Genomic DNA, 22831 nt, shown 5'->3' on the forward strand with positions numbered 1-22831 from the left:
TCATTCAACAGTGAGTTCAAATCTTTTCATATGGGTGATTATTTTTGAAATCAAATTTTTTCTTTCAAAATTTTCGGTTCAAAAATTAATCTTTAATGTTAACCAATAAACAGTGAAAAGTGAAAAAGCTTATTGAAGATAATTTTATTTTTGATGAGGTTAAAATATTTGTTTTCAAAACAGTATGATAAATTTTGCATTTGATCACAAATCTCTTCTATAAAACTCTTAATCTTTGAAAAATCAACACCCCGAAAAAAGATATGATTACAAAAATAATCACCCATATATAAAAACAAATGGGACAAAATTTTTTCATTTATGAAAAATTCAAAGATTTGTTCCAAACATTTTCTGTAATCGTTTGATTATTATACTGTCATTATCGTGCATTCTTAAATATAAAAATATAAAAAAACGAAAAAAATCTTTGAAATAACTGTGTGGAACAAAATTCATAAAACATAAAATTTTGTCCCAAATATGCAACCATTGAAAATTAAATGTTTATTATTCTGTTTTTTTTCAAAATGAAAACTTAAATAAAATTACAAAATAACGTTATTTTTTATTCTTCACAGAAAAGTGATATAAATATGTTTGATTGCAGATAATTTTTATTATTGAGTAATAATAACATAAAAAATGTTTTTCATTTTCGAAATTTTCTAATGATATTTTTATAAACAATGATATTTAACTTCAATAGTCTTTTGCATTTTTCATCAATCAACATATATCAATTTGATCTGTACCATTACCAGTCCATATCAAATAGTGTCATTTCAAGGAGGTGAGTTTCATAATGATTGCACAAACTGCACGCGAACACAACCGTGCAGTTGTCAAGCACTTAATGGACCACATGCATTCACCTTACCAAATTATCAATCAATTGCTATGTCTTCTCGAAAATCCAACATTTTCACGCTCACCTTCAAGCGTTTTTCTCAGATACAACTTGGCACTTTTATTTTATCAATGTGGACAATACAATAGAGTTGTAACTCTTTTGTCTCCGTGCGTTGGAAGCAAAGATTGCATGACTCTTATTTTTAAGACAAATTGGACTTTTTGCCTTCAACTCCATCTCCTCCTTCTCGCAGTGCAACTTAAAATAGGAGATGAAGATCAATGCACTTCCTTATTTTCACAAATATCACATTTCCAAAATCCAGTTACTCCAGTAGATTCGGAACAATCTCAACACATTTTTTGCTGCCATCGGATCGCAAGATACCTTTTCAGTTGCCTTCATCCGAATATCCATCAAATCACTCATCGCGACTTCGATAATATCACATCAATGATTTCTGTAAAATGTAATTCTCAAGCATCACAAAGTCTCCTACCTCTTCTTTTAGCTCGTGAAGCTTTGATGAATAAAGACTATGTGAAATCACTAACAATATTAAAAGCCTCACTACGAAATGTTTTGCCGCAGCATAGGCAAATGTATCTCAACAATATTGGGGTGATTCATATGGCTCTTAATCAATATGCAATTGCATCAATATGGTTTTGTCAAGCACTAAATGATAGCGATGAGGTTTACAAATCCAATATTCAAATCTTTGAAGGGAAAAACATTAAATCAGTAGACTTACAGAAACCGAATCGCCTTTCAGAGGATCAAGACGGAAGTTATTCTCCTCATCTTCGAAATGCATTCACAATGGAGTCCTTGTATTCTTCATTCGAAAAAATCAAAACACACCCCCAATTACTGTCTGAAACCCATCGTGGTCTGATTGCGTTTAATCTTGGATGTGCCCTTCTAATGATGCGACTGTATGAGGAAGCCTTCTTCTGCTTGAAGGAAGCGGTGCTGTGTCTTCCCCGCTCAGCAGAGATTTGGATAAAGCTGTCTGAATGCTGCATTATTTCAACAGAGAAAAGGAAAGCCGCAGAAAGGCAAGAACAAGTGCTCAGAGCAGAAGAAATGAGGCGCATGAGGCACAACCAGCTGATGAAAAGAAAGAAGAATGCGATTTTTCCTGAGAATATTGAACAGAGTGAAGGAGATAAACATAGAAACTTAAAAACTGCTGATAAACATATTTCTTCTTCTTCCTCTACTTCGTCAGCAACCTCTTCAACATCTTCAACAACAGTCACTCAACCTTCATCTCTTAACCCTTCTCCTCTGGCCTTTACTGATCTTCTTCCAGTGCCATCAGGAAACATGCATCTTTCCACAGCCGAACAAGAGTATTTGAAGAGCGAAGCGCAACGTGGCTACATTTGCTCAGAAAGCGAAGTGAAGAAAGGAGTGGGGATTTCTAAACAAGGGCTCCTTCATTACCCTTCTTTTCCACACGAAAGCGCACCATCAAGTAGCCACAATTGTTTCCATTGTTCAGAAAAGCTCGACAACTCACCACAAAGCCAGGATCAGCACATGCAACAGATAGAAACAGCATCTTCTCCTGCTCCTCTGCTGACATCTTCTCCACAAGCTTCTTCATCCTTTTCTGCTCACCTGTCTTCTGATGCTTTTCAGGCATCTGCTTCGACTAACAGCTTTTTCACTGATTTTCTTTCTCACCACCCGTTTTTCGCTCGCCCTTCTTGTCTTCCTCATTCGTCTGTTTCATTTTCTTCACTTCAAACATCACCAGCTCCTCTTTCTTCATCCCCATCCATCTCATCGGCATCTTCTGCAGCTTCATCATCATTATCATTATTTTCTTCTTCTCTGTCTCGCTCCACAGCCACATCTTCATCAGCACACAATTCCTCCTCACCAAACACTTCCTTTTCAGACAGCACACTTCCCTCATTAGATGCCCCCTCTCCTCTCTTTCCCTCTGTTCCTGTCTATTCCTTTCCGCTGGGTGCCTACGAGTATTCCCGCTGGCTCTTTGCCACTTCGATCTTCCCCACAACACACCTGGACCACCCGCAGCACCCGAAGGGGCCTGTTGAGATGAACGAAATCACGCTGAAGGAGCTGAGGGACGCAAAGGACGAAGAATATAACACCACCACCACCAACAACAAAGAGAATGGTGATGCAAATGCTAAGGAAGAAGGAGAAGAAGACAAAGCAAACAACAAAGACAAAGGCAAAGAAGAAAAGGATATGGATGATGCTAACAAAACAACAGATGCGCAAGATAGAAGCAACGAAGCTGGAGAAGAGAAAAAGAAAAACAAAAGTGGAAAAGAAAAAACTGGGCCTGTAGATTCAAGCGATTCCTCCCGAACAGCCTTGTCACCTTCAAATTCACCATCACCTTCTCCATCGACAGCATCTTCATCATCAATAACATCAACCACATCCACAACTTCCTCTTCCTCTTCTTCTTCCTTTTCATCCGCATCTTCCAATCATTCCACGCTGTGCAGTCAGTCTGCTCTTCTGTCTGGTGACATTTCTCTGTCTTTTGCCTCCGCCTGCCTGGAAACTGCACTCTCGCTCACAGAGCAGAATGTGCTGGAGAAGAAAGACCACTCAAACAGGATCCTTCAGAACCTCAGAACAATCAGCGAGAAAGGCAAAGGGCTGAACCAGCAGATCCTGAGTCTGGTGACAGAGCTGAAGGAGAAAGAGAAAGAAAAGCAGGCAGCGAAAAAGGGGAAAGAGAAAGAGAAAGAATCAGACGGGAAAGATGCGAAAGAAGCGGAACAATCACAGGACTCGCCTCTGACATCGCCAGAGCTGATGCAGTTACAACAACAGCAACAGCAACTGTCCATTCAACAGCAGCACAACCTGACACAATACAACCAGCATCTCCAGAACATCCGGTCGCTTTCTTCTCTTCAATGCCATTTGCTCTGTGTATTGGCATATGTGAAGCTCTGTCTGGGAGAAACGCGGCTGGCGCTGATGAAGACAGACGAGGTGCTGTTTGTGGCAGATGCGCTCGAGGCATCTGCCAATCTCTGCGCTTCAACGGCTCCTGGTTCATCTACCCAACAGCAATCATCATCAACATCTTCTTCTTCCTCTTCCTCAGCAAACACATCGGGACCTATGGCTTCTTCTTCTTCCTCATCATCTTCCTCCTCTCCGCTTTCTCTTTCACTTCCACGTGTTCCACTTCCTGTTCGGCTGTTTGCACTTCTCATTCGTGCAGATGCATTGTCCTGTTTGGGAGATACAGCAAAAGCGCAACAGACGCTGGAAACTGTTGCGAGACTGAACTATCAGAAAAAGTCAAGAAAAAAGGCAAAAAAGAGAAAAGAACAGGAAAACAAAACAGAAGCCGTTGGAGCTGAAGAACAAAAACGAGATGTTTCTGCAAATGAAAAGATTCTCAATGAAAAAGCCGAACCGAAGAAGCATCCCAAACAAAAGAATGATCAGAGTCCAATACGTAAAGCGAATGAAGATGCTTCCGCTGACACAGAGAACATCATTGAAACATTAAAGATAACAGATAGAAAAGAAGATTTATGTGCTTTATTGAAGCAGAAGATGCCGACTGTTATGCCCAATGGAAGCACGCTTATTGAAAGAAAGAAGTTCGAAAGAAACAAGGCGACGAAAGAGAGGCTGAAAATGGAGAAAGAAAACGAATTAATCAAACATTTTACGAGCACAGACTTTGAAGCTGTTGATCCATCTGACTTGGAATCTGTTGCATTTGACATATCACCTTCATTTCACTTCTTGTCATCATTTTTGGCTTCTACACCTTTGGCAACAAATACATATGCAAACACAAACACAAATTCATGGCAGCAAGCTAGCTTTGTCCGCACAGAAGACCCAAGCTCAGCTTTTTGGTGTTCTGCTGAGCAGCAGACGGGAAGGCTGCGTTCGCTCACTGAACTCCACGAAGAAACTGTTAGAATCATTCAACAACAGCAGCAGCAACATCAGCAGAAGACAAAGAAGACTCCAAACGAATCTCAGCCGGATGACAAAGGCGAAGAAATGAACATTTTCAAACAGCCGATTTTCCCCTCTGAATTGTCGTTTGCTTCTTCCTCTCTGTCTTCTTCTTTGTCAAAATCATCTTCACCTGCCCCTCCAACATCTGACTGCTATGCACTTCTTGATCCAAATCTTCCATTTCCCCCAGCTTCTTCAGCACTCACACTTGTCTCTCCTCTGAAGATGCCTGCAACATCAATCGTGCACAGTAATCTGGATGCTATCAAACTAAACGAGCAAATAAATTCTTCAAGCTTATGCCTTTCAGATCAGAAATCAAAGCGCAAAATGTCTGAAAAAGATGTTGCCATTGAACTTGGTGATAGAAAAGCACAAAAAAGCTCACTCATTTCTTCAAAATCTGCTTGTCGCGATGAAAAAACACGTTCTGACATGCGTGCCAAAGGATTTAGTCCTGGTTCATTGACTTCATCACCATCATCTTCGTCGTCGTCTTCTTCTTCTTCAAACAAAAAAGAAAGAGTTAAGCCTACTCTTCGTTCTCTTCTCTCTTCTGCTTCATTACAAGATACGAATACAGAACTTTCTATGGCTCCCTTCAATCATTTGTCAACCACTTCATCCTCTTTGCCTAAATCTTTGTCTTCTTCATCAACAATCAACAGCACGCCACATCTTCCTTCCTTTGCCAACTTCACAGATTCGTCATTCCGTCGATGCATAAGCAAGCGAACACCTTATTCAACTCTTCTTTCTTCTTCTCAGAGACAACTTCCACATCGGTGTCAATAGCCTTCTTATCATTATGTAATTGTTTTTCTATGACATACTGATTTCTGTAATTAGTTTTTTTCTCTTATCTCCTTGAGATTTCTAGCAGCTCTTATAATCCCCCCAAATTTATCATCACTTTTTCTTGTAGTTATTTGTGCTTATTGCGTATCTCTTTGTTTATTTCAATTATTTTATTTAATTTTCTTTCCTTTCATTTCATTTTCAATTTTAATCCTATGAAACTGTACTTATATTTTTGAATTCATTTTTATTCAATTCATGTTTGAAAATGTTTAGTTGTTCTAACTCGACTATTATTCTCCGTGTGCTTTATTTTAATATATTTTTTTCATCACTTAATATCTACGTATAGCTTATACTGTTATACGTGCGTTTTTTTATTTTTGTTTAATTTCTCAAAATATGAAATTGTATTGTAATACTGTTCTGTTTCATTTTTTCCCACTCATCATCCGTTTGTTCTCATGGCTTGAAATAGATTTTGAATAAAGGCAATATTTTATTTTTTCAATGTTTATTCAATTATTCATATGGACGCCATTTCTTTTTGTGATTTTTTTCTTTTAATTCTTCAGGCCTTGAGTCTTTATTCAATGTTGTTTGTCTAGTAGCACAATAAATGTTTCTGTTTTAAATGCGTCACACAGGTTAGCTATCTTTCCCTTCTTTGTTGTGGAAGGAGTTGGCTGCACTTTGTTGCTTGCGCGATTTGAAAAAAAAAATATTTCCACAATAACTGTTTTTTTGACATTTATCCATTTCACATTTTTATTTATTCTTTTCATTTCTTTCCTGCTCACACACTCACTTTATCGATTTCTTTCCCCTCTTTAAAAGTCTTCTCAACCCCCAAACTTTCATCAAATTAAAACAAACAATAAAATCTTTGAATCGTCAATTTTTTGTTTTTTTCATTTTTTTTGAAATTTTAAGAAAAAGCAAACCTCTAAATGATCAACTTACTCAAACCCATTATTAGACACTGTTAAATCACGAAATTTTCACTTTTTTCAGAAGTTGCCTTATTCTCTACAAACACAAATTAATTTCCACCAAGAATGAAAATCCACGGAAAGGTGCATGACAGGAAGTGGTTAATTATTGTTATTACTTTTTCGAAGTGAAAAGTTTCACAAATTAAAAGTTAATTGATATATAAATTTGCAAATAGGCGTAATCTGTGAAAGATATCTTCATAAAAAAATCCGAAATCAAACAAAACAGACATTAATGTAAAGTCAGAAGGGAAAGATGGCGAAAGAGTCAGCAAACAAAGGAAAACCATTCCAAAAGTCCAAACAAAGACAAATACACCGACACAAGGCAACATATCTTTTGATCATCGAAGCAATGAAATAGCATTCATGTTAAAATGCAGGAAAAATGTTAAAAAATTAAAAAAATACAATGAATATTAATAAAATTTAAGTAAAATAAAAAAAAAATGCAAGAAAATTAGAAAAAAGCTTGAAATATAACTAGTAATCAACAACAAACCAAACGAACTGCAAAGGAAAGATCCGAGATCAGTGTGAAGAAAATAAAATTATAAAAATTATCATCATAATAATAATACGTTACAACAACAATAATAATCTAAATAATCAAAATAATAATAATAATAATAATAGAAATTTGTTCAAAAGTGTGATTAAAAAAAGAAGAATAGAAAGAAATCATAGAAAGTTTCAAAAATTTGAATAATAGGAAAGAAGAAGAAAGAAATTGATAATCCTATATTTAGAATTATGTTCAACAAGCTTTAAAAGCATAATTTTTTTTTATTGTTAAAAAAAATAAAAATAATAAAATAAAATACCATCGAGCTACAGTGGCATTTACAAACAAAAGGAGAAATATTATGTAACATAAAAAACGTATGCGAAAAAAATAATAATTATTGCAATCAAACGCACAATAAACCTCGCAAATGAAAGATGAAAGCACCTAACAACATAAAAGCCCTTGCTTGAAACTAATTCTCATAAGATAATCACAAAATAATTATCAAAAACAAATTGAAAACAAATTGTTTTATCCATTTTAATTTGTGAAACTTATACCAAAACATGAATGATACAGACAACACAACTAAAATTGTGAGTCAGAACTATGGTGATTCATTATGAAGAAGGGCATATGAAAAGAAAACCTAAAAAAAACATGTATCCATTTGAGGTTCATGGACACAGATTCATTAGGTTTCTTTTAAGGTTGTCAAAGTGTTTCATGATAAAAAATATAATAATAATAATTAAGATAAAGTTAAATCCGTAATGCTGAGCACCTTAAAAATCGCTTAGCGATCTTTTGCAGCAGACAAAGAAAATAAACAAAAAAAAGAAAATAAAGTAAAAAATTCAAAAAAAAAGTGATGCTAATGCTTTTCATAAAAAATAAAAAACTAATCCGACATAGATTCCTACTCATGCCATTTATATTGATAAGAAAAGAGCTGTTTTGAGTTGGATTATATCCTTTCTAACTCTATCATTCCTATGACAGCTTTTCAGTTCCTTTCAAACACATTCGTTTGCGTTTCATTGATTATTTTTAGTCCCCCTTCAATAATTATGCTTCTTTGATTTTTCACGTTTGATGTAATCTTCAGCATCAAAGAAAATCTCGTAACTTTTTCATTCAAAAAGAATGATCGTTGAAGCAACTTTATTTCTTGTATAAGATTTAGAAGAAGAAGATAACAGATTATTAACAGATGATACAGATTAGGATGAGAATTGCTTAAGATTTAGTAAGATTTTTGGAAGGGGGAGAAGGAAGAGAAATTGGATCAGAAGTGTTAGAATTATGAGAAGAAGAAGAAGAAGAAGCCGAAATAGAGTGCTTTGACTGAGGTGGAGGAGGAGGTAAAGAAAGGTGAGAGAAAGAAGAACGCGAAACACTGTTATCTCCAATTTCTGATGGGATGGAACGCAAAAACGAAGAAAAAGAGCTCAAAGCAGGTGGCTCTGAAGGAAAAGAAGGCAAAACATAACGTTCTTTCAATGAGGTTGTTTTCTCACAAAGTTTGTGTTCTCTTTCTGTCAGTGCAGAAGTGGCAGGAGTAGACGGATGTTGAGAAGGAAGCAACGTAGTCAAAGGAAACGAACGGATCGAAGAAGAAGAAGAAGAAGAAGAAGAAGAAGAAGTTGTGGAGGTTGATAATGGAGAAGGCAGGGAAGATGCAGAAACGGTGGAGACAGAAGAAATAGAAGATACAGAAGAAAAAGTGGGGGTGATCAAACGAGAAGAAATGTGTGAAGATCGAGTGCTTTTGGAAGTTTCTGTATCACTGTCTGTTGAAGAATTATCTTCTTTGGATAAATGTCGATGTGACTGTGGTTGTGATTGTGTGTGTGAATGTGAGTGTGAGTGAATGAGTGAGTGTGAGTGTGTGTTAACAGTTGAGTTATGTGAGGATAATGAACCAGTTGATTCATTTGATTTCTGTGATAACATAACAAATGGTGGTGATTGTGGTGGTGGTGGTGGAGGGAGAGAAAGAGAAGAAAGAAGAGAAGGTAGAAAAGAAGAAAAAAAAGAAGAAAGAAGATTAGCAACAGAGGAGGATGAAGTGGGGGAAGTGTTAGAAATGGAAGTATTTTGGCAAATTGGACTGAGCTGGTAATTGCTGTTTGAAATGCAAGTTGGTTGTTTGCCTACCAGATGAGAAGGAGGCGCTGGAGCTGGTGGAAGAAATGAGCAAATACTGTTTGCATTGTTTTGCACATTTTCTGAGCATTTCGTATTAACCTGTAAAGATGTCAGTTCTTTTGAAGCATCTGGTTCAGTTGTCTTCGTTATTCCATTTGATAAGTTTAAAGTGATTGATTTATTGAATACTTGGTTTCTAAGTTGATAAGAAGAAAAAGGAAGAGGAAGAGTGGGAGGAGGAGGAGGAGGTAGCTGAAGAGACTTATTTTTATCTAATATTAAATTGCCTCTACTAACGGGAAATGAAGAAAGGAATGGTAGCGGTGGTGGTGATGATAGATATGGTGATAAAAATTGTGGTGATGGTGTATGTGTTTGTGGTGATTGTGGTTGTTGTTGCTGTATATATGGGGGAGGTGGAGGTGGAGGTGGAGGAGGAAGTGGCAAGTGCTTGTGAAGTTGACATGATTCGCTGTTGTTTGACACATGATTCAGAATTTTGTATTCAATTTGAGAAGAACTGACAGATTTCTTCAGTTTCGAAGCCTTCACATCAGAAATGGGTGGAGTCATTGCTGAAACACAGGACGCAATGCAGCAAGCACACGTTTTCGCTTTACTGCAATTGGATGAAGTATTTTCACTGTCTTCATCTCGCGTTGTTTCAGTCGCAAATAAGCTGCTGTCATCATCTGCTTCCCAATCAATGCCCGTTTCAGATGTGAAGTTATGCCGTGACTTCAGCAAATCCTCAGAATGCAATTTGGAGCGTTGCTTCTCACAATGGATATGTTCCAAGCAAATTGAAGGAGCCGATACAGACTGAGGCAGTTGTGCAGCTTTCGTTTTGATAAAGTCAAAACAAGAACGAGAACTTGGTATGCCTGTATTGACTGCAGATGCGCTTGTTTCTGAGAGCTTCTTGACTTGGCTGTTAACTTCTTTGGAGGCATTGCCATAACTTTTGTTATCTTCTTTGTCTTCATTTTTGCCTTCATTCGCAACTTCATCATAATCTGGAAGTTTTCGTTCGTGAGCCTCTTTTTCATCCAAATATTCAGATGAGCAATCTTCCTTTGTGGAAGAATCTCCCTCTGACACAGACACATCTGTCGCTGTTGAAAGCTCGTCGCTTCTCAGTTTCCGAATGAATTCTGCATTTTCCTGTAAGTATCTGTCCAATCGCTGATGGTTCCTGCTCGTCTCAGCCTCGTCAATCAGCACACCGCTCTCATCAAACTGGGCACAGCTGCGCACACTCGTCTCATTCTCACTCTCGCTCTCGCTTTCACTTTCACACCGACTTTCACATTCACTCTCACTTTCGCTTCCATTCTCGCTCTCATCTTCATCATCTCCGATGTTTTTCCTTGATTTTCCTTTCTTCTTGTTGTGGTTTCCGTACTTTTCCATCGGATATCCCATCCATTTGTCTTCGTCCCTCATAACCACACACACACCTTTGCCGCTATGTCCTTTGCCCCGCACCCACATTTTGATTGGCATTGACAGAAAAGCAATAACCGATCTCCGATTAGATGGAGAGGCCAATGGATGAGGAATAAAACGAATAGCTGCTGGCGACTCATCACAACTTAGTCTTGGACACTTGGCGCTGGTTAAGTTACCGTTACGATTGGCAACATTTGGAAGATTGTTGTTGTTGTTGTTGTTGTTGTTGCTGCTGCTATCTAAAGCATTGTTACGGTTTTTGTTGTTTTTAACTCTTGTGTTCGCTTTATGTGACGGAGGAAGCGATGATTGAGAAGGAGAAGGAGAAAGAGAGGAAGAGGATGAAGAAAGCGATGAGGATTTGGTTGGTGTCGACTTTGCAGTTTGCTGCAGTAATAGATTCATATTTGTTGATCTTATCCGAGATGAACTAACAGATGCTGATTCAATGTTCACATCAGAAATCTCTCCAGCAAAGGAAACGGAAGCATTAAATGCGGAAGACGATGCGTAGAAGGAACTAATAGAATCATCAACATCGATAGGCGTTTCTGTTATAAATGAATCTGAACGAAGTTCTTTGTATGGAAGAAACTCCGATCCAGTTGAAACAGCTGTATTTGCCATCTTCTCAGAAAATGCAGATTGAGAAGACATTGAATCTAATGTGAAGTCTGGCTCAATCTCAACCTCAGTGAATAATCCTTCTAAAGGAACATCAGAACCAATGCTTGTCTCTTGCTCTGCTTGTATGCAAGACTCTGATGTTACTTCTTTCTCAACTTCCTTTTCCTTTTCCTTTTCTTCTTCTTTTTCGTCGTCTTCTTCTCCACTTGCATGCCCCAGCATCTCTTCCGAGGTCAAACTGCTTTGCGCCGCTTGCATCGCAATCATCTCAATCGCTTTTCGACTTCCAAGCGCCATTTCAGCTTCGACTTTTCTTGCTGTGTTTGCCCTCACCCGCTGCAGCACCACCAGCACAATTGTGACGGTGGCAACCACAACAAAGCCACAAATAGTGCCACATATGAGAAGAACATAGTTCATTGTCTTGAGGCCTTTGGAAACGTCTCCTTCTCCCCCTTCAGCTTCAACGAACGGAAATGACGATAAATTGCCCAAGCTGAGCTCTGATGTCATTTCCAGTTTTTGTGGTGAAGAAGAAGACGGATAGGCAATCTTCGCACTCAATACAGTCGAATCAGTCGAAGATGGAAGCACATTCAAAGGAACAAGCACAGAAAGATGCGCTTCATTATAAAATTGAGGAGAGCTAAGTGGAATGGTGACATTTTCTACAACCCCTGAAGTGTTCGTAACAATCACAAGTGACAGGCCACAAGGAAGAAGCAGCTCACCTTTGATATTCAGAGAAAGCGAGGAATTGACTATTAGAGGCTCAATGCTGTTGAGAGAAGGGATGAAGTTACAGGAAGGCAACTCAGCTGCGATGCCATACAGCCTGCAACCATTGTTCTGAATCCACAATGAATCAGAAGGAGAATAAGTGCTCTTAACAGAAGATCGAACAGAAGAGAGTGAGGATGAAGAAGAAGATTGAGAAGACGAGAATGATAAAAATGAGCGAGCGAATGAAGACAAACGAGATTTGACAAGCTTTTGAGCATGAGAATTACTTGGTGTTTCTGAAATGGTTGTTGACATGCTTACAACGTTGATCAAATGAGAAGAGTTATCTCCTTCGCAGATGATGTTTCTTCTCAGCGAAGGGAAATCTGTTATCTTTGGTCCATTTTCAGCAAAAGTCACATCTCTTATTCTGACAGAAGATGAAGTCACAGCAAGAGCACCAGAAGCAGAGTTCGCAAATGTCGTGTTGAGAAGAAAAGCGGTGCAATGCGAGAAATGAATAAATGATTGAGACCAACTACAGATCGATGTATCAGAATCAGAAGGATCAGCATTCTGATGTGAGTTCGAAATCTGTTGATTTCGTGAAACTGAGTCAGAGTCTCCAACAAACTTTGCATTGCTTGCTTTTGATTCACGTGACATATATTGAGCAGCATCAAACACACAATCTACGAGTGTTACATTGTAACATTTCCTCAGAAGAATTGCTCCTTTACTTTCATTTAATGCAGATGCAGTACCTCCAACATCATCATTTGATTGCCCCACAGCAGCAGATATATTGTTTATATAAAGCGTATGAAACAACACAGTATTTGATTGCATAAGAGAAGCGATTCTATTCACTTGGATTCCACTTATAGTCACACGCTTCAGCATTATCTGCCCTCCTTCGCTTCCAATAAGTGCTTCTCCGCCAATTGGCGATATGCTTCCATAATTCGTTGAATGCTTTTGAATTGCCTTTCTAATTGCATTACTTCCTTTGCTCAGCAACTGTGATAACTCATTTGATTCGCTCTTCAACTCCACATTCAGCATTTGCATCTGCCCTTTTAAAGTATAAAGGAAATAGCTGTGACTCGCAACTGCTCCTTCGCTAAATGCAAACTGAAGACTCTTCAGCTTAACAGTTGATTCTGTTTCAATCATCCCTTTTGCTTGAGACATTGGCTCAATGTTGTCAGAAACGGAAATGTAACCAATTTCGCTTGATGTGTCTTGATTGTTTGAAGAATCCATTTTTGCATGTTTTCCAAAGCTACTGACAGAACTATTCAAATCAATTGGCAAACTCTCGTGCTGCACTGTCATATCCGACAGTTTCAGTTCCTCGCCCAACACAACAATATCTCTGATAAGAATGGTCGATGTTCCGTTCCCATCAAAATGCACTAAACTTTCTCCCATCGTTGCACAGGGAAGCCCCGTTCTACCGCAGAGCGTTCCATCTTTTCCAGTAAACGACGACGCAATCACACTCTGCCATTTAAAAGTCATGAACAGCCCCAGGATGTCTTCTTCCATTGAATCGGCTCCAATCTCATCTGATCGCTCGCTTCCAATTATCGAGTTGTCATAGTCATATTCAAGTGGATGGAAAGTGATAGTAATCATGCTGCTGCTCAACTGATCGCTAAATGAATGACACATTATATACATATCACGACCTACTGATGCATTGTTCATAGAAAAAGAAACGTCATTCAGTGAAAAAGCTGTTTCCACCAAAGAATTGTAGCTGTTTTGAACCTGAGCGGTACTATCAGTTGGCTGCAATGCATTGAGGATATTCAGAAATAATCCACCACCAAATCCGCATCGATCCGATGAGGCAGCATTTTCAGTAGAACAACAACAGTTCAAAAAAGACACGTTTTCCACATGCAGCTGCGATGACTCTGTAAAATTCAAAGCAAAAGCACCTCCACGAGGTGAGGAAGAAGAAGCGCACGAGGAGAAGGAAGCATTTCGTAGTTGACATACAAAGTCCGTTGAATCTTCACCCGAAGCTAACGAAAATGAAGACGTCGAAGTTGACGACAAATAAGAAGACGACGATGATGACGATGAAGCTGATATCAACACAGATGGTGCTTCTGACTTTCCTTCGATTTGCTCAAATTGGCAGTTCTCCAAAACAACGTTGATACAACTGCCTTCACATAAATCATTTCCATGCAGTATATGAGAAGATAAACCCGTTTTTTGCAATGAGATGATTGATCCGTCCATAAAGAAAGAACGAACAAGACAATTTTGCATGCTGAAGCTTCCAGCAGAAACGAGCGCAAGCGATTTTTGAAGAGAATTCTCATTAGAAATCTCATTCGAAGCACGTGAAGTAGCAATTGAACCTTCTTCAATCGCAATGGTAACATTTTCCAGTGTAATTGAGCCAACACTGTTTTGCGCATCTGAAGTGATACAAAATAAAGACAACGATTCCGAAGGACCCGATGAAGCAGTCGCCGCTGCATTCGGATGAAAAGTAACCTGGTCCACATGCAAATCGCCAGACGTTACCGAAAACAAGGAAGACTCACCGAGTGACTGCGGCTTCACTTTGCACTGCTCGCGACTCTCGCCTTTCACAACGATGCTCCTGTTTCCAACAGAAATCGTCTCGTTCTCTGTGAAGCTGTCTTCCATCAGCCGCAGCGTGGATGTGGTGTTGGCTTGGCTGGTCTCAAAAGCAAAGTGGATGGAGTCGCACGGATTCAGCTTTGATGCCCCGCACATCACAGTCGTGCCGTGTGTGTTGACGTTCTCCTGCACCCATTTCTTGTCGATGTGGTCACTAAAACAGTCGCTCATCTTCTCGTTTTTGTATAAGTAATGTACGAAGTCTGTGTTATTCGTCGAGGCAGACTCGGTAAAGAGGTTCTGATTGCCGAGGATATTACCGCTGTCCGCGATTATAACTCCAACGCCCAATGAAGACATGACGCAATTGATGAACACACACCGCCTGAAGATTGCTCTGTCTAAAGGAACTCGCGACGGAGCACTAATCTCAAAGAGCACTGCACCAAACTCCATCAACAGACCTGGGCAGTCGATGAAGACGATATCGTCTAAGATATAATCATATTGCGCTGCTCATTAATGAGTGATTTATTTTTTAAATGATCATTTAAAATATTAGATTATGAAATAAAGATGAAATAAATAAATAAATAAATAAATAAAAATGTTTTATAAAAGAAATTAATTCACAAAAACATCTCTAAAATTAAAAAAAATTTTTCTAAAAAGAATATGCTTGCCTCATCAATTCACTCAAAAAGCATTGTGGGAAAATAAAAATCATTTTGTTGCATACATTCATCAAGAGCAACATTGTTCATTCCCAGTGCAGATCCGTAATATCCTGTATCGCATTCAGTGAAAACACAATGCCGTACGCTCGTTGAACGGGCAACCTGATCGATCCAAATGCCCCCTCCAACTTCTGTTTCTGCATAGTCTTCGATGAAGTTGCACTCTGAAACAGACACACTCCTCACACATATTAAGGCAATCGCTCCACCAGACTGCTGCGCCCAGCAGTCGCTGAAATTGCAGCGCGTGGCTGAAAAATCCACTGACGAATGGTCTAAAGCGCACTGGTCGAACTGGCTTGGACGCGCATATATCGCCCCACCGCAGCAGCTGGCTTGGTTAATTGAACAATAAGAGGAAGGGTCTGTCGAACAGGAAACAAACTCGTCGTCTGTGAATGACACAGAAACAGCAAATTCTTCGTGGTTCGATAAAACAGACTCTGCTTTGTTATCGGAAAACGCATTTTTATCGGATAGCTCATTTTGAGAATCCTTCACAGCAACTCGATTGGAATGCGAATCGGGAATCTTTATATGTATTTCAGGAGGAGGACGGACCCGATAGTGAACAGAAACATGAGTGGTTGAGTTTCCTTCTTTGATAGGCTGGCGATCTTCTCGATGGAATCTATGAGATTGCGACAGTGTGCATATCGGCGCAGATGAAGACTGACTTTTCTCGCTTTTGCTTTGTTGAGGGCATTTATAATCGGGAGATTTAAAATAATGAATTTTTCCCCGAGTGCAATATAAATAGGAATTATTCGATGAGGTAAAAATTCGGCATTGATTATCGAGTCCGTGAGTAACTCCACCTTCAAAAGCTGATTCACATTTTAAAAAAATGTTGCTTTGAATTGTGAGTTTGTTAATAACAGATCCATGTGAAAAAAATACAGAAGATGAATCGATTGTCATATTTTTAAATGTGCACGATCGAATTAGAGATTGTGTCCCTGTCCCATCAGCTGTAAAGACAGATCTTAACTTAAATGAAGAAAACGAAGATTGCTCAAGATAAAATGAACCAATATTATCTTTAAAGGAAGTGATGGTAGATACGTATGGAATGGCATTTTGAGAGTTTTGAAATGATATGTTACTGCATTTTACTGAGCCTCCTGAGCTTATGAAGGTTGGAGGCATGCGCTCTGGCATGACGTGTGAACAACCTTTAATTATAAGAAATGAATCGTTTGAAATGGAAGTGTATGTGTAATTGTGCAAAAGTAATATCTCCAGTTTCACAAGCTCCAGCGAGGAATTAACTAAAATAAAAGTCGAGTGATCGGAATGTGAAAAGGGAGTAAGAAGTGTGGTGGCATGTTCGATATTGTGAGCATGTGAGTTTTGCATGAATTTATTTCCTATGCCGCAACATTTGTTATAATATTTGTTATGCAGAACCTCTTCCGATTTTGATCTTTGCATGGCGGCTCTATCAACGTAAAGGGCTTTTCCAGCCTTTTTACGTTCAGAAATGTGATGAAGAGGTTCTGTACATAACGATACAGAAAAGATCAACAAGTAAACAATCATAACGCGCAAATGATTTTACTTGCCCAATTCTGATCTTAGCCAAAATAATTCAATCACTCAAGCAATTTGTATTTTTCGCTTTTTTGAAGAATAGCAAGATATGAATTCTCATGAAAAGCTAGATTTACATTCTGCTCATGCACTTTGTCAACCGTATCCAAAGCATTATCGGGCTCCACTTTCTCCTCTCTTTTTTCTCAATAGACACTTCTTTTTTCATTTTCTTTCGTTGCAAGAAACATTTAAGCCAACATTTTCAACCCCTGATTTCTTAGACCATTCATTTCAAAATGATTTTGATAGAGAATTTTCGATTTATGCTTGGGTGAAAAGTCCAAATGGAGTTTATGATTATTTGGATCCTTTTGAGCTTTCAAAGAAAGAAAACAAAACTCTTCCATTGAGCCAGTGTCAAAAGCGTAAATTATGCGTTAAAAAGGAGCAAGATTTGTGGAATCCCCTATATTTTTCTCCAAAATGGAGAAAACAACTTTTTCTGGATAATCATGGAATAATGACGGAATCTCCTTTATTTAATACACAACAATCGCGGATATTTGAATATAGTGATGACAAATTACTTTATTCTTTGCGTAAATTGCTTTACTCCCCTTCCATTAGAAACGAGCTTCTATCAATTGAAGTTAACAATTACTTTCGAGCAATGTCACTTACTCAAGCAGAATGTCTTGCTAGATTTACATTAATACATTGGATTTGGGATTGTATCATTGAAGCAGATAAAACAATCAATGAAAAGCCATTGAACAGTTCTTGTCTGCAACAAAAAAAGTGCCTTTTTGTTGTTGGATCATTTTCATCATTTTTATCCATTCCTACAAGCTGCATCCATCTTGTAATTTGTACATACGAGCAAACAGAGTACATATTATGCTGCCAGCGTGCAATCAGATCACTTTTTGAGTTGTGGTATGGAACTGGCTTTCACAATGAAATGAAGGAGCTTGGGCAGAAATATCAGGAAACAAGAGAGAAGACACGAAGTTCTCTGTATCTTGCGCGGCGCAGAAGAAGCGGCCTGTACCAGTTCGGAGCTGGGCTGGAGAAGTTTGGTGCAAATGAAGGCGAAGGCGAGGGCGAAGGGATGCTGTCGCAGAAGAGCACGCTGATGAGGCTGCCGTCGCACTACTTGCACTGGACGAGGTATGTCGACAGCTCTGTTGGAATGGGCATGGTGGCAGTGCGCTCGCAGCAGGCACGCATCTGCCCTGTCTGCCATTCGGTGCTGTTCCACTTCAGATGCCCTTGCGGATACAAGGACGAAAGCACCGAGCAAACAGAAGAATTAAAAGCAGATGGGGAAAATGCAAATCAACAGATTTCTACTTCTTCTGTTATTAATACGGATACTTCATCTGCTTCTGCTTCTGCTTCCTTTTCTTCTTCTACAAGTAATAATAATACAAATTCAAATACAAATCCCAATCCTTCTCCCACCCCGTCCTTCATCCACGACAACATTTTAGATCTCCCCAAACTCATATCCCTCCCTCTCTCTTCTTCTCTTCAGGCGCTTCTGGACTTCTGCCAGCCACTCATTCAGTCAACATTCGTGCTTCGGCCTCCAGGTTCTGCGTCCAATCCAACCGTGGCTGATCTTGTTCTCCTGTCAGACGAGCGCAAAGTGGGGTATTTGGGAACAGATGCTGTGCTGTTTGCGAAGGGAAGAGCGATTCAGCCACCATCACGTGACAAGGAAAAGGAAGGGAAAGAACAAAAAGAGGATGGGGGAAACGGAGAGGAGAATGGAAAGAAAGAGGCGAAAGCAGAAATGGAAGGGGGAGGAGAAGGAGGAGAAGGCGAAAAAGAGGAAGCTGCTAAAACGATAGAAGTAGAGGAAGATTCTTATCCATATTTGATGAATCCATCAGTTGGGATTCCGAAGGACTTAAGAAAAAATGCTTCCACGTCAAACCATGCATCAACAGCTCAAACACTTCAACAGCCCATTTCACAGTCAATGACATCAACATCAACATCATCATCTTTATCATCATCATCTTCTTCCTCTTCTTCTTCTACCTTATCTTCTTCACTTCCTACGTCCTCTTCCCTAACACCTCAGTCATTTCGCACAGTCATTTCAGAGCTGACTTCTGTTCCATACAGCTTCCCATCTTCTCCTTCTGCTGTTCCTCAAAGCGACGCTGACACTTTTCTGTTGCAGCTGCGCTCTTCTCTCATGTCTCCTCTGGTTGCTTCTGTCGATTATGTTCCATGCGCTCAATCTGTCTCTGCTTCATCTTCATCATCATACACATCATCGTCTTCTTCTTCTCCTCCTCCTTCTCCTTCTCCCCCTTCTTCTTCCATCTTCTCCTCCTCCTTCTCCCGCATCACCATCTCCGACGTCGCCAGAACGGGGCTCCAAGCTGATGTCTCCTTCGGCGACGTCGCCTCTGTTCTCCGTACCGACTACCTCCGCTGCCTGCTCGTCGTGTTTCCACAGCTGCAGCCCCTCTTCGTGTGCATCAAGAGCATCCTGAGAGTGAGATCACTCGACAACCCCCACAAGGGCGGACTCGGCTCCTTCACCATCGCGCTGATGATTGTCTCTCACTTCCAGCAGTTTCGGAGAAACTTCAGAGTTTCTCCGAAGCGTATTTGCTTGGGGAAGCTGCTGTTAACGTTCTTTCAGCTGTATGGTGAAAGCGATGATTTGCCAGAGCCAGTTGATCCGATAAAAGAGCGGGCGATGAGGAGGAAGCGGAAGCTGGAGGCGATGAGGAGGCTGGGAAGAGCAAGAGACAGAGAGCAGGGCAATGAGGAGAGCATGGAAAGAGGAGTAAAGGAGAAAGAGAAAGAGAAAGAAAAGAATGCTGATGATGTATCCAATAATAAATCATCTCTGCCAACTCTTCCGCGATTCTCTGCGAGCCGGTATGCGCTTTCAGTGAGAGGCGATGGGAAGTATCTGAAACTGGAGGAATTGAAAGAGAGCAATCCACTTCTACTAAAGAGAGAAAAAGAAGGGAAAAACTTGGGAAAAACCGAGGACTTAGAAAGTGGTGAGTTTTCGAATGTGCTTGTAGTGGAGAATCCGATTGACTGCACAAACAACACAGCAGCGTCGTGCACTCGATATAAGCAGATTAGAGAAGTCTTTTTGGAGTGCTACCGCCTGCTGAGCATGAAAGAAGGGTGGAGAAACAGAGAAGAAAAAGCAGCAGCCGAAGAAGCTGCAGCGACTGAAAGAAAAAAGGTGAAAAGAAGCTCTTCATCTGCTTCTGCTTCTGCTTCTGCTTCTGCTTCATCAGCATCTTCATCAGATTCTGTTCCTATGCCGCTCAGCACTGCTCAAACCACATCCACTTTCTCTTCTTCTCCATCTACTCCATCTACTCCATCTTCTCCATCTTTTTCATCTTCTCTGTCTTCTTCCTCTCCAAACATGTTTCCCTTGCCTCTTTCCCAGTCAACTCTTCTCGACTACGACCTGCTTCTGAAGCAGCGTCTGATGAAAGGCGGGGCAGATGTGGATGCAGAAGTGCTGATGCAGAAGAGAGTGGGAGAAAGACTGAGGCGGATGAAGGAGAGGTTCAACGAGATGATGCACCGCAAGGCTGCTGAACACACACAGGAGAGCTCGGCTGAGAGTGCACCAGCTGCAGAGGAGGATGTGCTTGCTCCTTCATCCCCACCACCTCTTCTTTCTGTAACTGCTTCTTCTTCCTCTCCTTCTTCCTCTCCTTCTCTTTCACCTTCTTCTCCTTCTCCAGAGACTTTCTTCTGTCAAACCGGCCGACTTCAGATCCCCACGCTCCTGGGGCGTGTCCTCTTCTGCGACGAGACGCTGTATGAGTTCCGCACAAAGCTCAACCAGTTCCTGTCGTCTTCAGTCTACTTCACCGACCCGCGGGAGATGATGAACTTAGACAGAACACTCCGCTCCCCATCGAATCTGATGCCCCATGCGTCTCTTGTCTCTCCTCTGCTCGATGCGCTCGGCAGCGGACGCTTCAGCCGGATGTCGATGACGCCTTCACTCTTTGCACAGGTACCCCCGCCGCGCACTAACTCCACAGTCACTTCTGTCACCACTGCTACGAATGCTACTGTGGGGACGTCGTATTCCACGTCTTCTGCTGCTTCCTCTGTGTCGTCGTATACCTCTGCCTTGCCCTCTGCCTTCACCTCTGCCTCTGCCTCTGCGATGTCATCTGCTTTTCCTTCGTATTCTTCCTCTCAGAATAACAATATCCATGCACTGGCACATACTCCGTCGCCTGCCCCTGGACAAGGAGCAGCCACTCCCACTCTGCAGCAGACATACTCTCCATCACCGATGCCTCCACTTTACATGACATCAGTCTCTTCTCCTTCACCTTCAATTCCTCAGATGATCTCGTCTTCGTCTGCGTCTTCTTCTTCTTCGTCTGTTTCGTCTCCTTCTTCTTTCTCTCCTTCTTCTTCGTCGTCGTCGTCATCATCTTCTTCTTCTTCTTCAGTTCTTTCTCCTCCAACTCTTTCTTTGTCTTCTACTTCATCCACTTTGTTTCCTGGCACTTCTTCTGATTCTTCTCAGTCCAAACACAATCAAAAGCCCAACAAGACACAAAACACAGGAATCAACGGAGTAAATGGAAGCAATGGAATGCTTCGCACTCAGAATGCTGTAGACAGCAATGGAGATCGCAACACGTTTTCTGTTCTGGGCAGCATGAATGGAGGAGGATTCGGCAGAGAATCACAAATGCTGCTTCCAGTTGTCCCTCCTCCTTCTGCTGTTGGTTCTTCTTCTTCTAACAATGCTTCTTCTTCTTCTTCTGCTTCATCATCATCCTCCTCATCTGCCTCAGCCTCTCGTTTTGCTTCTTCTGCTGCGCAATCATCTTCTCCAGCGCTTTCTTCTCAAATGTATCATTCTCCTCCACACAGCTCTTCTCCTTCTTATTATTCATCTCATCCTCAGCCTTCTTCATCAAATGCTTCCTCTTCTCTCTCTGCTTCTTCCAATTCTGGTTCGAATTCTCGTCTTCCTTCTTCTCTTTCCCCGTCTCCCCGCACACTTCAGTTACAGCCTCAATCACCAGAAGTATTCTCATCCTATTCTTCTTCTCAGTCATCATCCTCCTCCTCCTCCTCTTCTTCTTCTTCTTCAGTTGCTTCTCAGATATATAGCTCTCCCACATACTCCTCCTCTGACCAATCTTCTCGCTCAGCCCAGTCAATCCAAGGAAGCTATATGACTCAAACAGGTATGACTTATACAACACAACAGCCACGCTATTATCACCCTACTTCTTCTGTTACTATTTCTATGCCTGTTTCTTCTTCTTCCTCCTCTTCTTCCTCTTCCTCTTCCTCTGCTTCTGCTTCTTCTGCTTCTGTGAATGCCTCAGCTCCGAAGATTCAGCTCAATGTGCAGCAGATGGGGCAGCAGTTTCAGTACATGCCAGCCAAAATACAGTTCGTTACTCAACAGCAGCTGCAACAGATACAACAAATGCAACAACAACAGCAGCAACAGCAACAACAGCAGCAACATCTACATCAACAGCATCATCAATGAAAGTTACAAGTTTTTTTTAAAAAAAATATGAAGAAAAGGTGAAGTTGTGAATGTTTTGATGAAATATCTTATGTGAGCTGATATTGAGCATTTATTTTTTAATAATAATAAAACTGTGCTTGATTCGCTATTTGTGAATATATTTTGTATATTTGTCATCTTGTTTTCTTTTTGTGGTTATACCATAGTGTTTCATGCTTATTTCTTCTTTATGTTTGTAAATCATGTTATTTTTTCCATTTTCCAAAAAATCTGAAAAGATTAAAATTAAATTGCGTTATTCAAAATTTATTGCCTTGGTGTTTTCAA

The 22831-nt window shown here is 40.2% G+C and overlaps 3 protein-coding genes across 3 annotated transcripts; 2 read left to right on the top strand and 1 right to left on the bottom strand.

The window, feature by feature from the left end:
* The first annotated feature begins 494 nt into the window (after positions 1 to 494).
* On the top strand, positions 495 to 6542 carry MONOS_1124 (uncharacterized protein). Its single transcript, XM_067863753.1, has one exon. It carries the CDS (start codon positions 806 to 808, stop codon positions 5639 to 5641), a length of 4836 nt encoding a protein of 1611 aa, XP_067735859.1. The 5' UTR covers positions 495 to 805; the 3' UTR covers positions 5642 to 6542.
* Positions 6508 to 16806, bottom strand: MONOS_1123 (uncharacterized protein; the record flags this gene model as incomplete). Its single annotated transcript, XM_067863742.1, has 2 exons — positions 6508 to 15222; positions 15450 to 16806. The coding sequence occupies 2 exons, from the start codon at positions 16804 to 16806 to the stop codon at positions 8387 to 8389; spliced, it is 8193 nt and encodes a 2730-aa protein (XP_067735860.1). The 3' UTR covers positions 6508 to 8386.
* Positions 16807 to 17089: 283 nt separating this feature from the next.
* On the top strand, positions 17090 to 22800 carry MONOS_1122 (uncharacterized protein; the record flags this gene model as incomplete). Its single annotated transcript, XM_067863731.1, has 1 exon — positions 17090 to 22800. The coding sequence occupies one exon, from the start codon at positions 17090 to 17092 to the stop codon at positions 22520 to 22522; it is 5433 nt and encodes a 1810-aa protein (XP_067735861.1). The 3' UTR covers positions 22523 to 22800.
* Between the last annotated feature and the right edge of the window lie 31 nt (positions 22801 to 22831).

This window comes from Monocercomonoides exilis (genome assembly GCF_001643675.1).
Source record: "Monocercomonoides exilis strain PA203 chromosome Unknown scaffold2-2631571, whole genome shotgun sequence".
Lineage (NCBI taxonomy): Eukaryota > Preaxostyla > Oxymonadida > Polymastigidae > Monocercomonoides > Monocercomonoides exilis.

Bases quoted from the DNA above. Each gene is read 5' to 3' on its own strand.
- MONOS_1124 (XM_067863753.1), top strand. From the start codon at position 806: ATGATTGCACAAACTGCACGCGAACACAACCGTGCAGTTGTCAAGCAC.